This window comes from Dermacentor silvarum, chromosome 6 (genome assembly GCF_013339745.2).
Source record: "Dermacentor silvarum isolate Dsil-2018 chromosome 6, BIME_Dsil_1.4, whole genome shotgun sequence".
NCBI lineage: Eukaryota > Metazoa > Arthropoda > Arachnida > Ixodida > Ixodidae > Dermacentor > Dermacentor silvarum.
In genome coordinates, this window is record NC_051159.1 from 128,750,123 (window position 1) to 128,772,402 (window position 22,280).

Consider the following 22,280-nt stretch of genomic DNA (forward strand, 5'->3'; position numbering starts at 1 on the left):
TTTTTGCACACAGCAAGCTCAGCCACTAGACAACTGAGCTGTGCAGTAAAACCACCCTTTCAGTGCCATGAGAGGAAGACAGACCTACATGTGTGAAAGTGGGTGTGGGCCTGCTTTCTATCTTTAAAATGTCACAGTAGAGCAAACCAGGCTGAAGACACCATTCATTACTGCAAAGAGCGACTGCGTGGTTTCTTACGTGATGCACTGCAGTAGCTCAGCGGCTATGGCACTGCACTGCTGAGCTCGAGGTTGCGAGTTTGATCCCGGTTGCAGCGGCTTCATATTGCCGGGGGTGCAATGCAAAAACACGCGCAAGTGGTTAAAATTAATTCAGAGTCCCCCAGTATGGTGAGCCTCATTGGACAGTGGTTTTGGCATGTAAAATCCCAAAACGGAATACATTTTTTCCATGCAGCTGTCCCACGCTAAAATTATTTTAGGCCCACGGCCATGGTTCACTTTATAACTAATATTTTGTTTATTTATGTTCTGGGTGAATAGTTCTTTGCCACATGATTTATATTAATGCAAATATGCCATTGCTCATACCCCAGTCACATGGGACATTTTGGAGCGTGAGCAAGCCCAATTGAGATTGAGTTTCACTATTGCAATTGGCTTCCTTTAGCAGCTTGTGCAAAGGAGCCAATCGCATTCGAGAAATTTGATCCCGGTTAGCCTTGATCACGGTCGAAAGTGCCTTGTGTGACTGGGGTGTATGTAAGGCACCAGATTGCTGAAGGTAGAGCAACCTAAATAGCACACAAGGTTTGCAGCAAAAAAAAAAAAGGCTGCGTTATTCCTGTTGTCCAATGTGTGTTTTATCTTTGTTCCCTCGTAGGTCAAACATTCATGGAAGAGGCCTGTACTGCAAGCGCAACATTGATGGCGGAGAGATGATAATTGAGTACGCTGGAGAAGTGATCCGAGCAGCCCTCACGGACAAGAGGGAGAAATACTACGAGAGCAAGGTGGGTTATTTTTTTTTTTTTTTAAGTGCTTGGGGGATTTTCTGTGAAATTTGTCAATATTGTGCACGAATTTAAAAAATTATTAAATTTGATGGGTGTCTTGGTTTGTCACGAAAATAAGGCTGAATAAGGCAAACTGGTTCTGCAGAAATCCGCAAGGTTTGGAAAGATTTTTGAAGCGGCAAAGGGAACCCACATGGGTTCCTCAGAGTTGGTTCCGGGTTCATTTCCACGGACCAGGACAAATTTTCAACTGCAAAGCTTTCCTTCTGTGAAAGCCATTTGTAGTTTTATGTTACTTTCAGGCAGATGACAATTTTGAGTTTTCTCTTTCAAGGTAATGCTCGCCAGGATATGATAAATGTTTCATCTTGTGCATATGAGCTTTAGCATTGGTGTTTTAGTGGTATACCGGTTGGAATGTGAACAGCAAGGGCGGCGATGACAGCAGTCCCAATGAAAATTTGGTGGCAAAGTTAACGACACCTTCCAGGGAAAATAGCGTTATGAAATTTGTGTCGCTGCCAAAACCTTTACACCAGCAGAGAACACGTAACCAGAGAAAGCGCTATAAGGCCCACATGGTTTGGCTGACAACACTGTCAGACTATCACTGCTGTGCCCAGCTCCGTCCCAGTATTTAATTAAGAGAGTAACCTTAAAATGTGTACAGGCTAGGATTGTGCAAATATTCAACATTTTCGTACATTCAATCGAATGCTGTGCTATTCAAGTTTTTTTTTTTTTTTTTCGGTTTACATTTCAGTTTTCAGAATTTTTTAAGTAGTTGGAACAAATGAATATATAAGTTTAACAACGAGTACTATCGGTTCCGGTGAGCAACTCGCATTGCCGTTGACATGACTCATAGCCACCACAAGCCAAAGACGTTCATTTACACTCGCCGACCGATTTTTTATACCTGCTCGATTATTTGAACAATCCTGCAGTACTGCCACCATGTTGAACCAAAATTTGTGACCAATACTTAGGACGCTTGATTTTATGGACATGATCCACGTGCGCTATGTCAAAAAAATGACAGCCGTGAGAAAAGTTGGAGCCATTCAAGTTCTCTCTCATACTTTCGTTTTTGCTGGAGAGGTGGTTCGTTGGCTTCCTGAGAGCCATGTGGCTGCTGCAACTAGATCTGCATCAACTGGACACCAAACATTAACTTTGGTTGCTAAAGCTGTGCTGGTTAGCCCTACAAGCCAAAGCATTTAGCCACAACAAAAACTCGCTGCTGGCTGGTGTGGCAGGCAGTCAGCAAACCATCGCAAGAAGTTTGTTGCTATGCTGAAGTACGAGTTGCTCGTTGGTGATTGGGCCCGAGATTACACACACAGGCTGAACTGAGGGCCATAGAAGCAGCGTCGAGGTCCGTTGGCGACCAGCCGAGAACTATAGCAAGCGTACCAAGTTCATATGTGCAGTTGCTGGATGGAGGATAGAATGATTTAAGCTCGCGCAGTCTAAACTTCTGCGGTGACCTTGACTTGCAGCTAAATGGACTGCACATTGCTTGTGTCTCTGGAGACCTTGAAATGTGCTTATCAAATGGCACAAGCCTTCCTACCTTAACTTCTCGACTTCACTCGCACCCCCAGCAAATAATGTGACCTCCCGTCCTAGGCATCGACCGCACGTGCACCATCCATTGTGGGAACCAGCATGGTGGGAAGTGTGTTTAATCAGTTTGGGTGTGGCTTTTACTCATTGAGAGAGCTTAATGAAAGCTAGATGATGTCAGCCCTGCTTAAATACAGGGCTTGCTACTTCAGATGGGATGATTAGAGGATAATAAAGTAAGTCTACTCATTCATGTTCACCGTTTTTTGATAAAGGATTTGGTGTTACTTCTTCACCTAATTTTTGAGTTTTAATACAGTCGGCGTTTGATTTTTCGGAGCCTCTAGGGGTAACGAAAATGTTTGAATAATTAGGCATTTTGTAAAAATGAACACATGTCCTCAAGGGCTCAAATCACCACAGGCACATTCGAAACAGCTCTGAAGGCCTGCTAGTACACTTATTATGTGTATCAGTGCTCAAACTGGGACAGGAGACTGCGGGTGCATGCATGCATAAGCTAAGAATGCATGTGTTCCGCGACAGTGGCCCCTTTTCGCTCTTGATATGCTTCATCGCAATACATGGCGTATGCTTAACCGCGTAATACCGCTGTATTGCAGCGAAGCTGACTTTCGGGAACCGGCATTATGCAACACTTGATCCTTTGCATGCTTTCCGTGCTTCGAAGCCATTGTCGAAAATGACAAAAGCGGAGTAAGCACAAGCGTTGCTGATATCGGTGAATTCTTTAAATGAAAAGCACGGCAGCAAACATCAAAGCAGCTAGGCATAGAGTTGCCGTAGTGTGCGGTGGCTAGCATATCAGCATGCAAGAGCGCTGCTTCGATGCTGCAAGGTCATTAAAATGGCAGCGGTGGTGGCTTCGATTATTGCCATTTTGAACCTTTAGTCAGAGCAAAAAATTGAGAAAATCGGACGGCAAAAAGTTTCAGCGTCCGAAATTTCAGACATCCTTATACATTAGCTTTAAGGGGTATGTGGCCGTGCCGCGAAGGCGGCCGAATTATCAGGTGTTTGAAAAATGGGTCGTTGACTGTAACTGGTTTCCTGGCACGTTAGACTGATGCATTTGTCAAAACACATTTACCTTGTAGATTGTATGTGGCAGAAAGTCAGGGAGTGACACACATCTGTAATTAGGCAAGCACTGTCACAATTCTGTCACAATGGCAGCCTAAAGTTTTGTTGATCCGAATCCTTGTACTTAGGGTTAGAGTATGCCGATTTAGTTTGTTAGCTGGTGATCCAGTGGGACTGTGAAGAGCTCTTTGAACTGCTAGAATGTGCAACTCTCAACGTAATAAAACTTGTGATTGAAACAAGCTTGTTTAGCCTAGTATAGCCTCACTGTATCAAGCCTTTGCTGCAACATGTGACTGTTGACTCATTTTGGCTATGATGACAATCTGTGCAGTTGCATCTGCACTTGTGAAAGTTAAACTGATTGTGGCCAATTGTTGTTTGCAGGGGATTGGTTGTTACATGTTCCGCATTGATGACCATGAGGTTGTTGATGCCACGATGCATGGCAATGCCGCCAGGTTCATCAACCACTCTTGTGAGGTGAGTGTGCACAAGCCAGACATTATTGTCGTCGGTGTTTCAGGTTCAGCTCCTAAAACTGCTATTCTTTGATGAATAGCAGTTTTTAGTTACCTCAACCACTCAGCTTCAGTGGCCAAGAGGAATTCACTTTTCAATTTCAACATGGCTGTAATGTGTTCATAACTCTCATGCATTTTTAAACCACCATTTATTAATAATTTGTAGATAAAGCTTGTTTTAAGAACTGGTCTGTTCCAAACATGTTAAGATACTATAGATTCCTTCCTTATGGAATGGCTGGCACAGGGTGTACCAGAATTCCAGAATTCACACAGTAATGACAGGGTAATTTCCTTCTTGTGGAGAAGCCGCTTGTCTGATCGGCATCATGAATGCATACATTATTAACACCAGCTGATGTGGTCATGTATGCTGCGTTGAGCGTGGGTGCGCCCTTTCTTTCATAATCAGCTACAGCTGTGTGGGCTGAATTCTCCTGTGCTTCACCTTGTCTTGTTTCTGGTCTTGCATCACTTTTTTGGGAGGAGTGGGAGACAAGTTTTATACTACAAAGGCATTGTGCCACCATGTGGCCATCGGCATAGCAACGAGACCTATGCTAGCATGGGGTCAGGTCCGCTTGGTGTGTTTGCTGTGCGGTAACTTGCAGAGTATGTCGTAGCTTAGCTTAAGGGAAAGCTTCAGGTCAGAGCAAACTCCAATTTCCCTATTAAGGTACAGTAAAACCTCGATATAATGAACCTCAATTTAATGAAATTCGCAATGTAACAAACTATTTTATTTCCCTTAGTTCTATTGAATTAACGAAACCTCGGTGTAATGAAATTTTTGATATGACAAAGTTTTTCGTTGCAAGTACTTTGTTACATCGAGATTTGACTGTACATGTAAAATGCAGAAATGCCTTTTTGAGCACTTCTGGGCTGATTTGAATGAAACTTGTTGCAGTTGAGAGAGAAAGGTAAATTCTAGCAACTTGAGGAAGCAAAGTTTTTATTTAGTTAGTGCCCCGAATTTTTTACAAAATTAGCAAGCTTAAAGAAAATTATAAGCACAAGATTTACATTTTTGTAACTCTGCACCAAAAACAGATATTGCAGTTCTGCAACTTCCATTTGTTAGAGCATCTCATGCAGACACATTTGATCTATGATTTTGCAGCTTATCTTGTTTAAAGCGTAAAGGGCAGGTTGGTGCGCGTCTCGTTTTCTAGCGCAGCTGTGGCTGCGCATGACTGTCTGTGCAGCAGAGTGCATACGCAGCTCGCGGGCACTGTTTTTTAAGGTCATATGCCGCGCGTGCCAAGCTGGTGTGGCATCGTGTGCAGTGTCTTCCCACGCGTTTAGTACTGGAGGTTGCATAATCTCGAGTTTCAGAAATGCGTTGAAGCAAGAGCCAGACCAAGCATTCGCTCCTCACTGCCAGTGCTTTCCATGATAGCGTCATCCCACTGTGGGCGACAGTATCAGCTGCGGGAAGGGGGGGGGGGGGAGTAGACGTGAGAGTGTGGCTGGCTGGCTTCCCTTTGTATCGCCAATGTGAAAATATTGTTGATACGGCATAAAACAGTATCTTTCGTTGCCGGCTACCAAATTTAACTAAATTGAATTTTTTCTCATTCAAATTTGCGTTTACCGATTGCCCGATAATTTTTGTGGCCTTTTCTGTGTAACAAAAATGCATCTGCAACTGTACTTATTTGCATAAAGGGTTGAATTTCTATATACGGAACTTTCGATTGACGAAGCAAATTGCCGATTTGAGCAACTACGTTATATCGAGGTTTAACTACAGTAGAATCCCGCTGATACGTTCTCGGGTGCTGCATTTTCCTGGCTGTTACATCGTTTTCGGCCGGTCCCGGCATAGCTCTCATGGGACCCAATGCATTGGTAACCCAGCTGTTGCGTCGCACATGTGGGACCGTTCCCATATCATGCGTTGCGAACTGCCACCCCGCGCCTGCCCGATCGGCCATGTTGACTTTTCATGTCGCTTGGCTTGGTGGCTTGACGAGGTAATTGGCCACCCAAAGTGCCGGGGGTCACACCTATGACGCATTTGCAGTTTCCGCCAGCAAAAGCATGGCCTTTGAGGTCCGTATTTGCTATTTAAAGATGGTGTCAGCGTTGGGGCGGCAAAATTGGTTGCTGCGCGCCGTATGCTGTATGTGCGAGTGAAAGTGTGCGAGGGGTGCCAACAACTGTTGCTAAATCTCGCGCATGCGCAGTCATGCTCGAGGCACGGATGGGTTGTACTCTAGCACCGACTGCGTACTGCACAGCCGCGAGGGCTGTATCTTGCAAGCGATCTGCGTTGGAGGCAGAGTAGGCAGTGTAGGTGCGTCGGTGGCTTGTAGCTTTGTGCATGCTGTGTGTTCTCGGCGCTCAGATTTGCGTTGAAGCGATTGACAGCACGAAGGTCACACTGCTTGCTGCTGGTGCCGCGCTTCCTCACACCAGCGTTTTGACACCGTGCATGCACACTCATCGAGTGTGATGTCTTCATGTTTGCCTGTGCGTGCTGGCACCATGCTTGTTAATATTGTTAATAAGTGAATGTTTACAAGTTTATACGGACGAGGAAACTACTATCCGTACTTTGTATAGCTGTCTGCTAATTTGCTATTGCGATCAGTGCTTTGGCTTTCGGGCGAAAATGCGACTTGTTTTCAAACTTAGGAATTAAAATTGTGTACAGTTCACCACTACTCTTATTTCTAAAGTTTTCCTGTTTCTCGGCTCTTGCGTTTTCTGGCTCTTACGTTTTCTTGTTCTTTTTTTTTTTTTTTTTTTTTTTAAGGTCCCGTGAAAAACGTATCAGCGGGGTTCTACTGTATTTAGATAGGAGCTCCTGCGCTAAAGCTTCCTCTTAAAGGTGCACCCATCAGTTCAGAATTTGACTTCATTCAAACAGATTCAGTCTCCTCACAGTTTTAAATAAGAAGAATCTGCTGTATTTGACTTATGTATGCTTTGCTTAATTTTATGTGTAGCTGAGCTGCTTGTAAGCTCTGTTGCTTTCCTTTTGTCCTCCTTCCTCCGGGGGCCTATAAGCGAGCACATGTACTTATATTTTCTTTTTGATGTTTCTGGTTTGCAGCCCAACTGTTACTCAAAGGTGATTTCTGTGGACAACAAGAAACATATTGTGATATTCGCACTGAGAAGGTGAGTAATTGAAAACAGAGTGTTGTAGCACACTTTATAATGCATTGAATTACATGACGCATACATATATCTTTCTTTTATGTGTGACAAACTATATTTTGGTCACAAATAAGAGGAGTGAGAGGTCTCTCTATCTCTAGCCTTAAGTAGCATTGCATGCTGTATATGAAACAAAGTATAGATTTGCTGATCAGTGTGAGAATTTAAGGCCAATGCCAAGCCCAGAGAGGATGAAACCCACTCGGGGCTTGCAGCATGCATGCATTGTTAGTTTATCACATCGTTTCAGTGAAATCTATATAACGAACTTCAGGGGACCGCGGAAAATTGTGCGTTATCTGAAAGGTTGTTAACTAGAGTGGAAAAAAGGCTTCAGTATGATATGAGGTGTACGTGCATGAAAGGTGTAGACCTCAGAGTGAAATGGCATCACATCATTAAAGGCTTGAAGTAAGCAATTTTTTTATCATTAAGTGATCTGCAAGAAAATACTTAATCGAGTAGTCAGATCTAAATAATGTTTTAAATGTCTGACAGTGGAGAACTGAAGGTAGAAGAGAAGTGCACGACACCGCTTTTTTATTACACTTTTATCATCTGCTGCTGTCATCGTTATTATCGATTGCCTGCATATTATGCTGACTGCGCTCAGTTATGCTGCTATTTAAACACTTTCATAACGTTGTATGCGCTGGTCTGCAGGACCACTCTCGGGATATCGTGAGTGTCGAAGTTTGATACTGAGACTATGCTGAAAACTGATCAGATAACGCTTCGATGATTGGTGCAAACATTTGCATAATCCTGTACGTGGTTATCCCAGCTTTTCCACCAGCTTTAGCATCCTCCCGTGCTAGTATTCTGAACCAAACTACTATGGCTCATCCTCGTGCAGCATGCCTGTGGGAACTCCTAACGGGTTTCCTTTCCCCCTTCCAGCATTCTCAAAGGAGAGGAGCTGACGTACGACTATAAGTTCCCCATCGAAGACGTCAAGATTCCGTGCTCGTGTGGCTCCCGGAGGTGCCGCAAGTTTCTGAACTAAGTGGGCACGTGCACACTGCGATAACGGAACTCTGCCACTGTGGTGGCGCCTGTTGTCCCCATGCATCGAGCTTACACAAATTGTGGGACGTGTGTACATAGGGTTTTATCTCCAGTCCTTTGTTTCTGTCTGTAGCTTCGCCCTCACTGCTGCCATTGTGTCCACACCCATCTTTGTTGCATTATTATAATTATTCAGTCATTATTATTATTATTATTATTATTATTGTCATCACTCCTCACTTTCGTGTTTCCCTGTCCACTTCATCACCACAAACGCGAAACCCCCTCACTATGTACGTATAGTACGTGTGTGCCATGATTGCATGGTAGCATGCTTTTTTTACATTTCTTTTTCTGATAAATGCGAACAACAAGTTTTTCTTAGTGTTAGCAAGTGCTAAAGCAGATGAATGGGCACCTGTCTTTGTTGTCGTGCGAGCCTGCTCTTTGGTACCTTGTGTAAAAATGAAAAAAAAAAAATGAATGAGCAAGTAAGAACACAAATTATTGAAGAAGAGATAACGGAGTGAGCTACAGATAACATGTTAGCCCGGGCTTCATGCCCGAGAGATATTTTTCTGATAGGCAGATGTGCGCACATGCACTGACGCCTTGTTTCTTTGATTCGACGAGAGAAAAATGTGAGATCAAGAGTGATGTGTTACACGATACCTGAAAGTGCCTTGAGTGGTTTTTACGGGTGCCAACTGTGATCCCTGGAAGTCAACCTGTACATAGCATAGAAGTTTTAGCTGTAATTACCACCATCAAGGAGAGCACGAGACAACAACGTTGTAACAAATTTGAGGAGTTATTGTGACACTATTAGAAAGCAGCAATGAGAAAAACAGTAAAATATGCACATTTATAAATATCTCATCTTATAGTATATATATATTATTATATATATGTATATCGGTTGTTGTGTTCAGAATCTTTGGATTTGTGTATCTGTAGTGTCACTATTGCATGTATTTGCGAGCACACACTTTGTTCTGTCGTCAAGTCATTCGGCGAGGGCTCCTGGGAAAAGCGTGCCCAAGCTCTGCCCTGCTGCCATTTTCATTGTCGTTGCTTGGGAGCAAAACTGCACATGAACAATTGTAACTTGTTTTTAGATCTTTTGACTGTGCATGTTTTACCGCACCGTGCTACTGAGGCTTATGTGGACAACACATGACATTGTAAAGTATGTTGCTAGAGTGCTTTTTTTCCCCCCCTCTTTTTTCCCAAGCAAAAGTTGTGATGCCTCTATTAGCACGCACGTGATGTTTAGGTCGCGAATTTATTGCCGCTGCATTTTAGGCCTAGTAGAAGTGATTGAAACTGTACATATAAGAACACATAAAGATGTTTGTTTTCTGAATTGCTTGGCTGTGTTTCTGAATCTTTTGAGGGCAGTCTGCTGGGCTTAACCTCAACACCTCAAGCGGCAGACATGAATAATCTGCATAAATATGCAGTTGAGGGATTGGTGTGTGGCTGCCAGGCTGTCAAACGAGACCTGTCTGGGCTTCTGTAATGAGCTTAAGCTTGTGATGGTCCCATAATACTACTGAATGTAGATGCTATAAAAACCTGCCACGGTGGCTTAGTGGCTATAGCATTCTGCTGCTGGTCATGAGGTCACGGGTTCCATACCCGGCTGCAGCGACCACATTTTAACCACATAGGTCCGGAGCAGACCACCGTGTGTTGATTATATTATACAGTGGAATCTCATTGATACAATTCTGCATAATATGTTTTTGGGATAATATTTTTGTTTTTCTTTTCCTTTCCAACATCCCATAAGAGCAATGTATTTTCATACACTTATTGCAATCGCATTTTAACCTGAAATTTGATATTACGGCTGCAGAAGGGGGCTTTTAATGGTATTTTAAAAATTTATACCTTGATATTCCAGTGTACTAGTTTAAGTAACATTACGACAACCCACGAACTCAGTATCAGCTCGGTATCAGTACGAGTTAAGCCCCAGCTTCACTGGAGAAAAAAATGCACGCGGTGCGCTATCAGCGGTATAACGCTGTGGTGCGGTGCATCGCTGCTCAGTTAAGGGAGGAAACTGTTGCTTCCTTTTTTAAATTCCAGAAGAACCTTTTTACTGACATTGAAAAGAAGAAAGTTCAGTGAAAACTGACAAGCTATTTCAACGTTGCTGAATAAAAGTTGGCTGCAGTTCGTGTGACGTCGAGTTATACTGCTCTGCATAACACGGTATGTGATGGATAATACGATTTTCGGATCATACGTTTTAGTTCCCGGTTCCTGTGAAGATCGTTTCAGTGAGATTCCACTGAATATCGGGGGTTCTCCCTACAATGAGCGGCGGTGGAAATGGCACCCACTGCTCCGGATTACCGCCCACCGCATTGGGTTTACCATCCACCATTCTGGTTGACCATTAAAAATTTTCAATTCTTTTTTTCACAACCTTTGGGTGTTCCTTTATCATGTGGGGAAATATTATAAAGAAAAGTGACGTGCAAGTTGAGAAAAGTGCACTTTTCTAGTGCAGCTGTCAACAGAAATCGGGTAGAAAATTGAGCTCGTGACTAGCGCAACTTTCCGTTTACGCAACGCTGCCATTTCGGAACCATTGTAAAGAGGAGATATCTGTCCTTCAAGTAGCCATAGTGCCATATTGCACCGTGGCCAAATAAAGCAAAAGGAGCTTAAAAAATGAAAAAACTAGCATTGCCATTCATTACTGCTGCCATACGGACACAGGAAGCGCTCCTATTGGCTGACAGATCTGAATCGCTGGAGCGTTTCGTGCACATTTTGACAGTGGCGAGCTATGCATTTCTTTGTCCTGACGAAAATATTGCGATCATGTTAGGTTGCATCGCTGGCTCAAATTGTTAGTTTCACTTTGATGCGGCCTATTCAAATACATTTAAAACGCAGAAATGCGTTTCTGATATAACCCCTGGACCGATGTTATTAGAATTTGTTGCATTTGAGAGAGAAAGTTAAATTCTAGTGACTTTTGGAAGCACAATTTCAATTTAAGGCCTCAATTTCTAATGGAATTTTCAAAAATTCGAAAGCTTAAAAAAAAATAGAAGCACAAGTTTACAAATTATTAGCTCTGCATCAAGAACAGCTATCGCAGTTCCGTAAATGGCATCCATTAAATCATTCAAAGCGGACAAATTCGATATGTCAATTTATACCTTACGTGAATTCGTTACGTTGTGTAGAAGGATTCCGCAAAAGCTGTATTTTCATATTACAAAATTTTTTGAGACGTGTGTAATATGTCATATTTGTCCACTTTAGATGTACTATTAGATGCAATGCACAGACTTGTGATGTCGTTTTTCATTGCCGAGTTAGAGTTGTAGAGCTGGTGGTTTCGTTTTCTGAAAATTTCAGATTTTTGCCAATTTCTAATAAAATTTACAACCTAAATCAAAAATTCGAAACCAGCAGTCACCAGATTTTACGTTGTTCTTTCAAATGCAAAAAACCTTGTGAAACTTGGTGCTGTGGTCGCCGAGAAAAACAAATTCTCCTTTTACATTTAAATCCTGTGGCAGTAGAAACACCCGAACTAAAGCTTCCTCTTAAGGGGGAAATTTTTTTTTTTATTGCAAAATTACCCTTCAACATTCTATTTTTGTGTGCAAAAATATTGAGGTGTTTCACCAACCAGAAGAGTGTGAACAATTGTTTTAATTGAGGCGTGGTAGCTGTAGAGGCTTCATTTTTCCATTCACGCTCTACTGACAAAACTCACAACCGCAAGTTGTGCCTGAATAATGAGCTAGTGCTTGCTTGTTACTCCGGTGTAGCAAGCAAGCGATTCCCTTCACTTTTTGTCCTCACTCCTATGTCCCCAAAGTCAGCCCAACACCTGACTTCAGTCTCTGCTGTAATTGGCAGACTCGTGGCCCAATGCGTTTGGTTCCCAGTAGGTTTTATCCGATGCGTGCTTGTTTGTGTGCTTTGCCAGGGACTGTGTGCACGTATTCTCACAACATGCTTTGCAATCTTCAGTAATTTCTTGTAGCATACACATTTATCTTAGTCGCAACGTGCAAGTGCGGCGGCCGCACATTGCTGTCCGACCCATTGTCTTTTCTGAAGAGCAAGCACAGAATGCACGGCAGTGGGAGACACTAAAACCTACTGCAAGATGATCATGTGCTGGGCAGACTTTTTCTGGCTTCAGCTTTATTGTGTGACAATTCCTCTTAGTTTCTTTCCTTCTTCTATGGTATTGACGAGGGATTTTTGCTGGGAGAGTGAGCTGGTGCTGAGACAAGAGCACAGGAATGATGTGATAAGAAACATTGGTGCAGCAGCAAGCAGACAATAACACTCGCATTTGGAGCTTCCCTATAAACACAATGGCACTGCTGGCATTGTTTGCCGAGAGGGAAAGGCATGGAAGGGAAAGTGGCACTACTTTATATAGTTATTAAAAGAAATTTGCCTTATAATTAACAATGCAAGATAGATTTTTTTTTCTTTTTTTGTAAGCCACTTGCCTGGAGCCTCATTGCCTTGTGTCCTTCGTGATACACGCAATAAGGAAGATCAGTTGGAGTACTCGACATCGTTTTTTGACAGATCTTTCTTCTCTGTTTACTATTAGTTTCAGTACGAAAGTTAATTTTTTTCTTCACATTCTTTATCAAAGCAATCTTTGATCTCTCTTATACTGCATAAGTTAGTCCGACTGCTCAGTTGAGTACTTTTCAAGTTTTTTTTTTTGTTTTCGTCTTTCATTTTGCATTTGTAGCTTTGCTCCTTTTTAATTATTTAGTGCTGCCTCCTGCCACCCGTTTATTCGCCTACTGGATTCCCCTTTGTGGGTACGTGCCATAACAGAGAATCATCATTGCTTTGTTGCGCCTTGTTCCATTTCTTCATAGTTTCTTCTCTTGCACTTAATCTTGTCCCAAAGGAAGGGCTGTGGCAAGCCTGGCTAACCCAGCCATATTGACTACTGTCTTGTTACCATTTAACAGCCACTCAGCACCAGTGGAACTTGTCATAAAGTCATAGATGCTTAAAAATGCAGGCAATGTTGCTCACATTTTAAAGCGCAGCTCTAAAGGTGCCCGTTTCTGCAGAGAGCGTTGGCAGCCTACCTCGTAGCCGAGCATAGCGAGAGAGCGAACGCGGAGCGCTGCGGGGGGATGAAAAAAGTGGCGAGAGCAAAGAGGCGCGAGGAGGAAAATGGAGAGGAGGGTGCAGCGAAACCATGAGGCAGAAAAACGGAGAAGGGAATTGCGAAAGCATGAGAATAAAAGTGTAGTGTGGCGACGATGGCTACGAGATGGCGCCAGAGTAGCGCGCGTCCTCTGGGAGGTCTTCCAACGGCGGCTGCTGTGAATTGCACCCACGCGTCACCCACCCGCTGGCTCTCGCGATCTCCAGATTAGCGAGGCTGTCGCGCCACACTTTGCTCCGTTTGCAACGTGCTGCACGAGACCGATTGTCCGTGGCAGCCGATATATCACAAAATGAAAACGCAATACAGCTGCATCAAATTTCGCATTAGGGAGTATCATAATCGTCGGTGAATTTTATACTCCAAAATAACAAAGAAAAGATTACGATCTCTTTGTTTTTTGCTTAAGTCCCTTTATTGTTTTGTTAGGCCCATTCTCATACAAAAATTATTCCTGAGCAGTGGGTGAATGGTGTGGTGGAGCAATGGCAGTGGAAAGTGCGATGTCCACTTGCAGATGAATGGTCTGTAGACCTCCGTACAAGCTTGCAGAGTTGTTAACTTTTTAATGACAAGACAAACATAACAGAAGGAAATGTTTGTTATTCATGGAAATGTGCAAAATTACCCTGAGAATATTCAACAAAAAGAAAAATATTTCGGAAACTTTTCCAGCAATAGGTTGGCAACACCAGGCAGAACACGGGAAGCTAGCTTCACCCCAAGCCATCTATGGCTTCGTGTGGACCACTAGACAGTTCTCATGGAATGCAAGACAGAGGTGCACGTCGCATTTTCTCGACGTTACCTGTGTGATACCACAGCAGGCGGTGACCTTATCCAACAAATGATGCTTGCTGCCTGTTGTTCAATGTTGGCCAAAGACATGAAACTCCATACTCAAAACTGAAATTGTTGCCTGTAGGCAACTGCTCATCCATGTAGGGTTGCTTCATGGATGAGTGTTGCCTGCAGGCAACACTCCAGAATGTTAATTTTTCTTTTGCCGAATTTCAGTTTTGAGTACAGAGTATATTGTAGAACAGTGGCTATACAATATCGCAGCTGAACTAAAGAGCAAAGAAAAAGTTCAACCAAAATTTTTTCCAATTTTAAAAACCCGATGTTTCGGAGCCCAACCAGATCTTTCTTTACAGGTGAGCTGAGGTGAGCAGTGCTTCGGTATATGCGCTTTTTAAGGCTTTGACAGGTGCGCGGAGACTTTTCGCAGTCCTTGAGAGCAAACGGCAGAAAGTGTTCCCGACGAATGATTGTTGTTACCCGACATCTTTTGGATGTGCCAGGATTCAAAAAGGAACTGCTACCGCTGGTAGTTCTCTTCTCTCTCCAAGACAACAGTGGCGTCGGGGCTAATCTGGTGGTCAAAAAGCTCGCAGTGTTCTGCCACCGCACTGCATTCTCTGTTAAGGTGGTAAAGGTCAGTCTCGTTTCGACAAATTCTTTCTGGGAATTTTTTAGTCTTGGCCAATATACGAAATAAATTTTGGTTGCAGTTTTCTTTGCTAATTCAGTTGTCCCCAACTAGGCAGATGTCGGCCGAATGTTTACCTTTGAACGTGTCAGCTGCCCATTTGCAGGCAGGTGGTACATATGCAATGCGAGCTCACGAAGTTGACAATGCAATGTGCAGTCATAAAATGAATTTGCATAGCAACAGCCCACCAAGCAGGTGTCTACAGTGGAACAATGGCTGTGCAGTGTCGGTTGTTTCCTTGGAGGTATGTTGTCTATAGACCACTGTACAAGCTCGTGGAGTTGGTACTGCCAAGTACAACCGCACAAGTTTCAGCCAATGGGCACCAACCTCATGGATGCCCATGTGTGCTCATGCGTACTACACAATGAGAAATGGCAGCAATGCATACCACGATGAAGCAAAGAGGGCAGTAAAGGTAAGGATGACGGCAAGTAACACAATACAGTTGCTGTTACTTGTCCTTGTCATAGTCTGCTGCGCCATTATAGCCGCCCACTTTTTTTCCTCACAAACTTTTGTCTGTGCTGTGGTGACCGGCACAGTGCTATCACGCTGCCACTTTGCAAGTCAAATGTTCGAGATTTAGCCAGATGTTGAGCTCTTAATGTAGGGACATCTGAGACGCTGCCACATAGTATCTCAATAAGAGCCTACAGGCACATCATGTGTTTCTCACATCTTCACAAGCCATTTTGCACATAGTAGTCAGTCGTTAAAATTACACAAAAGTATTTATAGCTTTCTTCAAAATGTAATGCTACAAAAGCACTGTCACACTCCCAGTGCATACATGTGCCTTGAAGTCGTCACGTCGAGAAGTCAAACAGGCCAGAAACACTTTCATCATAATCAAACTCGGAGGAACTCTTCTCATTCTTAATCCTTGCAACCACCGAATCTCTGGGAAGTCTGCATGTTGCCGCATCGCCTTCATTTTCACAGCTAAGCACATTAAGCGCAGCCGAGAACCTGTAAATAAAACAAGAAAAGTAAACAGCAGCATTTCACATTATGCAACAAAAAAGGGTTGCAGTTTCACATAAAAGCAGCAACAGTGAAAGCTAACGAAATTTCAATCATGATACCAGTGCACACAACCTTTCAGCTTTGGTAAAGTTAGGACCGAGCTACAGCTGTAGGATTTTAGACAACAAAAAAATTTTTTTTTCTTGACCTCGCTTTGCACAAACTGGCATTCTGAGTAACACTTGAGCAGCACTTCTATCAGTGGTGGTATGTCACCTTGACACTTACTGATCATTTGAGCTTTTGCACAAAGAAAACACGGCAAAGAGAGGAAAAAGAAAGCCAAAATATACCAACATAGTGCTGGTCTCGCATTTAATACCTTTGCAGCCGTCTCCAGTTTTCTGTCATTTTTTCATTCGCTTTTTGCCTTAGGAACTTGAGGTACTGAAAAAAAAAAGTTTAACGAGGCAATAAATTATTTAGCTAAGACACATTGTGTGCAGTGTAGAGATTTTCTTAATTTTAGAAGGAAAAGATGCGGCTATCTATTTTGCATAGATAGGTGTGACATACCTCAGGTGTGACAAGAACGTTTCCACTCTCAGAAAGCGGAACCTCCAATGAAAGTGTGGTCCGAACTGCCTGCAATACAAATATTGTTCTTAATCTCGCTTGGTGTTCTCCAGCAGGAAGGTGCCACAATTAATGCTTACCACATGAACCTTGCCCGTTTTGCTTAGCATTATGCCGGAATTGCGACATCCAGCCCCTATGCTCATGGTCAGCTGTAAAAGCAAGACAAAGTGGCACATCCATAAAGTGAGCCCAGGAATAATTTCAGCTGCAAAGTTGATTTGATGATGATAATGAATAAAGTTCAACATGGCACTATGCCAAGAACATCACAAAAAGCTATACATCAGTGGACCTACAGTAAAGGCTGCCAAGCTGTGCCACCTGTTGGTTCCTGTACGCAGTATGCTGATGCCGCAGCTCTTGGGAGTGTGCATCCGTCACAAGAACACAAGTAATGTTTCTTTTCGGGTACAGAGGCTGAACAAATTAACACCAAAGTTGATTCAGATTAAATTCACTAGTAACTAGAGCTTTTGCATGCACCAGTGTACGACAGGCACAGTGGGAGAGGTACTTGGAAGTGTCCACCTAGTGGACATAGCCATTTCAGGTGCAGTTGAGAGAGAGAGGAAAAGGATAATGACAAGGAGGTTAACCAGGACTGAACCCAGCTGGCTACCCTGCACTGCAACTGAAGTGCTGATTGGTTGGGCTGGGGTACCAGCAAGAAGGAAACAGGCGCCTACAGCCAGTTTCATTCTCGCTGGTTCACCTCCAGCCAATCAGCAGTGGCTAAAATGGAAAGTCCAGAGGTACAGCAGGAGAGGTATTTTGTAAGTGTCCACCTAGTGGACATATTCATTTCAGCTGCAGCTGAAGCGATGATTGATTTGGGCTGGGGCCTCAGCAAAAAGGAAACAGGCACATAAAGCCAGTTTCATGCTCGCTGGTTCAGCTTCAGCCAATCAGCAGAGGCCAAAATAGACAGTTCAATAGGACTGTTACGGAATAGCCCCCTCCCTATCAGTACATTGCATACTGAGCCAATCAGCAGAGGCCGAAATAGACAGTTCAATAGGTGGACTTTTATGGAATAGCTCCCCCCCCCCTCCCCCTCCATCAGTACATTGCATACTGTTATGGGAAGTTACATATTACTTCAAGGTTCAGTATACATAATTACTGTGAGAGGTGATGGTGTCAATATTGTGCAACAAAAGTTTGCACCTATTTCAGACGTACTCCAAAAATCTCCATAACATCATAAATGTGCTCTGTCTGCATTTTTTAAGCAGCAAAATAAATATTCTCTGGCCAGCTCCCCAGTGATAATAAACTAGTTCTGGACCCATAAAGGCATTTCTACGTACAAGTTTCTGGGCTGCATCCAAAGTGTGACACCGTACATGGAGGATAAACGGTTCAAACTTGAGAGTTGCAGAGTTGGTCGTTCTCGCCAAAGTATCGTCCTACATAAAACAAAAAAAGAGCAATGCAACGTAAACCTTTTTGGAATAATTCCCCACGTTCCTATCCACGTCAAGGCACATGTACGAAATTGAAGCAAGCAGCTAATGCACCTGTACTGCAGACAAACAGTACATTTCGTTTACCTGTAGTAGAACAAGACTTACCAGTTCATCCTCTGTAAGAAGATCATGTGTGACGAGGTGCCATCGACATCCTTTTTTTACTGTTGGCTTCCCAATGTCAGACTAGAGAGAACGCAAGAAAAATATATCATTCTAGCCGTGTACCTGTGTGTATCGGCGGAAAAATAGGCAATTTAGTTCCATTCTGTCCATTTCCCCATCAGTATATATTCTAGGGTCCTTCAATTCGAGCAAGTTTGTGCGTTTACTGTCAGACAGTAGAAGTTCCTGGGACTAATGTATAACACGCCAAGCAAAGCTCTCAGGAATCTCATGTTTTCCTATGAACAGAACAAGCTGTTCGTTATACGCGCTTAACAAGGACAAAAACAGCGGCGCACGAATCGGCCACGCTCGGGACACTTAAACGCGCTATCGACGACGGAAAGACTTACTTCTGCGCCTGAAAATACTATAATTCTCCCAGAGCATGAGCTTGTCGTACAGTAGTGCGGAAACGAGTTCAATCGGTCGGTCACATCAACGATCTTGGAATCTATTGCCCCTTTCCGGCTTGCATCGGTACCTCCAAGCCGCTTGCGTTTTTCCTTCGCAAACGAATCCATCAATTTAGGACGTTAACACACGTAGCCGATCAGTTTGCACAACGCACTGGCGAGTAGTGACGCTTTGGCCAAAACATAACCATAACCGCGTACGCATACGAAACATCCAACATGTGCGTTTGTGTTGATTCTCGACAATGTCCATGGTGCTGGGGCTAGCTTCAAAGGTTCTTGGAAAAGTTATTTGTGATGCGTCCAAAACTGAGTAACGTTACATATTGAGATAGTTATGTTAAAACACCTTGTGTGGCGTCTCGTTCACTGGTATATATTGGTATATTGGCCTCGTGCGCTACCGATGGCGGCGCTGCGAACAGCGCTCTCGACAAAAATGCTAGATAAAGAACATGTATAGTATACCTGATTATATCAAGCAGGCTAGGTGACTATTTGTCGCCGCCCCGTTTCAAAGGGGATGCCAATAAATCATCATCATCATCATCGTGACGTCAGACTGAGGACTGGCCTTTGTCGTCTGCTACGCTCCGACCAGAATAGCTTCATTTTCATGCATTTGCTCGCGCTCTGACGGCGTGCCCCCGTAGCACGGCTCTCTCCAATTAACATCAGTGTTTTTCCTAGTGTTAGTTTTATTATTGTCAGCCTTATGAGGACAACAAACCTTGTATAGTAAATGTGTATTCTATACAACTGCATGATGTGATCACCGAGTGGATTTGGCGTAGCGCTGCTTAGCTGGAGGTCGCTGATTCGACCTCTTCCGGGGCGGCCGCATGTAAATGGGGGCGAACTGCACATATGCTCGTGTATACTTAGATTTAGGTGCAGGGGGGGGGGGGGGTACAGAATCCCAGGTGATCAAAATTAGTCCGGAGTGCTACACTATGTGCCTTAGTCATTGGTGGTTTTGGCACGTAAAATTTCAGAATTTCTTTTTTACATATACTTTTATGTTTCATATGAACCCAATATCTCGCGGGCAGGGACACGATCTCGTGACTCAGTCATTAAACATCGCTCCGAGCCAGTAAATAAGAATCGTCACAGCTGAGGTCTATAGCCTATTGACCCTTTTCGCGGAGCAGTTTGTTTTAGAGAAACGAGATGGCGCTCACGGCGGCGCGCCATACCTCTCCTCAGCGACCGCGCACGAATATATATATATATATATATATATATATATATATATATATATATAAAGTTTATTTGGCTGGTAAATATTTTAAGGAGCGAATAAGAAACCATTACCGCTTCTACCTTGCTTTTGTGCGATCAGCTGTCGGAAATGCAACTGAGTTTTCGCTAACACACTGTGCTCCAATCATGCTAAATTGAATCATGTGGATTGAAGACGTGTGCAATGGTTGGCTGCAAAAATAGTGACTGGCATGTTAATAGAGAGTTTTAGATTAGGGGTACGCAAGCGTTGGGGCCCGCTATCTCCTGGGGCCGCGGTACTGCGCATGTGGAGAGGTGTTTGCACATGCGCAGTACCGCGGCCCCAAGAGCTAGGGTACGGTAGCTAGGGGGCCCCAACGCTTGTGTCCCCCTAATCTAAAACTCTCTAATGAATATAATGAATCTGCGTGACCAAGTTCGCGGACCGCTGCTGCAACTGTCCGAACGTGTTACAGATACTTCGTGATGTACGGCTTTCCTAGAGGATACAGAAATTTGCTCATCCACCAGCCTTGTATCGATAACCTTCAAAGAAAGGGCTTCATCCCCAGAACGTCGGCAAGAGTGAGTACCACTCGTTAAACAATTACAAAGGGAGTAGCGCCGCTTCCTGTCATTGTAAGTTTCGCGCACGTTATCAATACACATCTGTCCCAAATGGCAGGAAAGCTTACGCCCACTCTATCGCCGACATATCAAGAATAAGTGAATGGGCGTGAATATATGCGCACTGTATACGCACAACAAATGACGGACTACACCGATGGCGCACGAATGGTCGAAGCTGAATGTTTCGTGACGGTCCACAGGAGTAAGCGAGTTACTAGCTGTAATATATACTTGCTACAAGGTATTACAATGTACAAAACAGCTACGTTTCAAGCCTTGTGCGCAGCAAGAACAAATCTATCGGAACTGAGCACACCCGCGAGCGATTAGGCAGAAAATAACCAGATAGTGGCCGCACCGAGGAACGTTACTGAGTCAGAAACTGACAAGCCACTGCTTCAAAACGTTTGCCGACTAAAGAACAAAGAGCAAAACACACTAATCCTGACTGAATTCATAATCGGAAAGCTTGAATATCTTGGAATACATATTTAGCCCCGCTTTTAGGACAAACACCACATACGCTGCTTGCGCCGTTTGGACATAGCTCAATCAGCTCTGAAAGCGCTTTTGCATGTTCTCTGAGGCTGTGGTCAAAGCTTCGTGTCGTCCACCTATAGTCACCGTCTACGATATCTCCCAAAACAGTTTTTCTAAGCTGCGCCGGTGTCATACACTTCCATTGTAAACAAGGAGGCAACGGAGGCAGTTGCATGAGGCAAGCAATGGACGTGTCACCACGTGATCGAACATGGCAGCGCCCATGGGATCGCCGTGAAAAGGGTCAATAGTGGTTATGACTCTCGCCTTCGGACCATGGGTACATGGATTCGAATCCCGCTTCACCAAGAAATTTTATTTCATTTATTTATTTATCTCGCTCTCTGTCCCTCTTTCTTTCTGTCTCTGCTCCTCCTCTCATCATTTCAAATTCTCTCCACTTCGCTCGGAAGTGCGAACACCATCGCTCCGTGGACATCAACCTCGACTTTAAACAGATCCGCTGTTAAAATAGGATGCTAAAGAAAACGCAGAAAGGCTTGTAAACATTTCTCCTTTATACGCGATAGCACTAATATCATGGCTGGATGAATCTAGCCCGAGGAACGTGCACGCTAGCCACGGTAAACCGCCTCGAGCTCAGTAAAATAATGAGACTTTTGTTGTCAGAAAAAGTTTTACATTTGTAACCCCAAGTTACTGGAATTAGAAGCAAAATGTGAAATTCGCATTCAACTACAATGCCGCTTCAATTGTCAACGCAAAATTGGCAACGCTGAGCCGACTAACATGCAGGGGGAGAGCTAGCTGTGTTACGGTGGAAGTAATTCATTTTATTTAAAAATTATGTTAACTTCAGTACTGCAGCACAAGACTACGTAATTTCGTTTTGCTCACTAATGTTATCCGCCCTTGTATCAGACGTTCCAGACCATCTTTTGCTGCAATGCCGCTTAAGCAGTGCATGCATTACCGTACCGCAATGACCACCTAGTTTATTGAGAATGACCTCAAACTTCTTTCGTGATACCGGTATGCTTAACGTGTTGGGCAGCAACAAAATCGGAATGACTGTCGCAGACGGAATGGACGACCGAACGCGCAACATGCGCTGAACAAACACGCTATTACAGCGCAGGCACCGTAGCTGAAGGATAAATCCCGCACTTCATTGTCAAGAAGGGGCCGACAAATCGTTGTGAGTGCGCCATGAAAGCGGAAC

The 22,280-nt window shown here is 43.7% G+C and overlaps 2 protein-coding genes across 2 annotated transcripts in view; one reads left to right on the top strand and one right to left on the bottom strand.

The window, feature by feature from the left end:
• Positions 1–9,719, top strand: part of LOC119455967 (histone-lysine N-methyltransferase 2A-like) — a 73,078-nt gene extending 63,359 nt beyond the window's left edge. The window contains exons 31-34 of the mRNA XM_037717521.2: positions 845–974; positions 4,038–4,133; positions 7,239–7,306; positions 8,246–9,719. Of these exons, the coding sequence (XP_037573449.1) occupies positions 845–974; positions 4,038–4,133; positions 7,239–7,306; positions 8,246–8,351 (400 nt within the window). The 3' untranslated portion in view covers positions 8,352–9,719. The remainder of the gene's footprint in view (positions 1–844; positions 975–4,037; positions 4,134–7,238; positions 7,307–8,245) is intronic.
• A 4,207-nt stretch (positions 9,720–13,926) lies between these two features.
• Positions 13,927–18,957, bottom strand: LOC119455968 (tRNA wybutosine-synthesizing protein 3 homolog). The gene is made up of 7 exons (XM_037717522.2): positions 18,638–18,957; positions 18,225–18,305; positions 17,961–18,059; positions 16,728–16,799; positions 16,588–16,656; positions 16,394–16,458; positions 13,927–16,014 (listed from the first exon to the last, which is right to left on the bottom strand). The coding sequence occupies exons 1-7, from the start codon at positions 18,806–18,808 to the stop codon at positions 15,852–15,854; spliced, it is 720 nt and encodes a 239-aa protein (XP_037573450.1). The 5' UTR covers positions 18,809–18,957; the 3' UTR covers positions 13,927–15,851.
• Between the last annotated feature and the right edge of the window lie 3,323 nt (positions 18,958–22,280).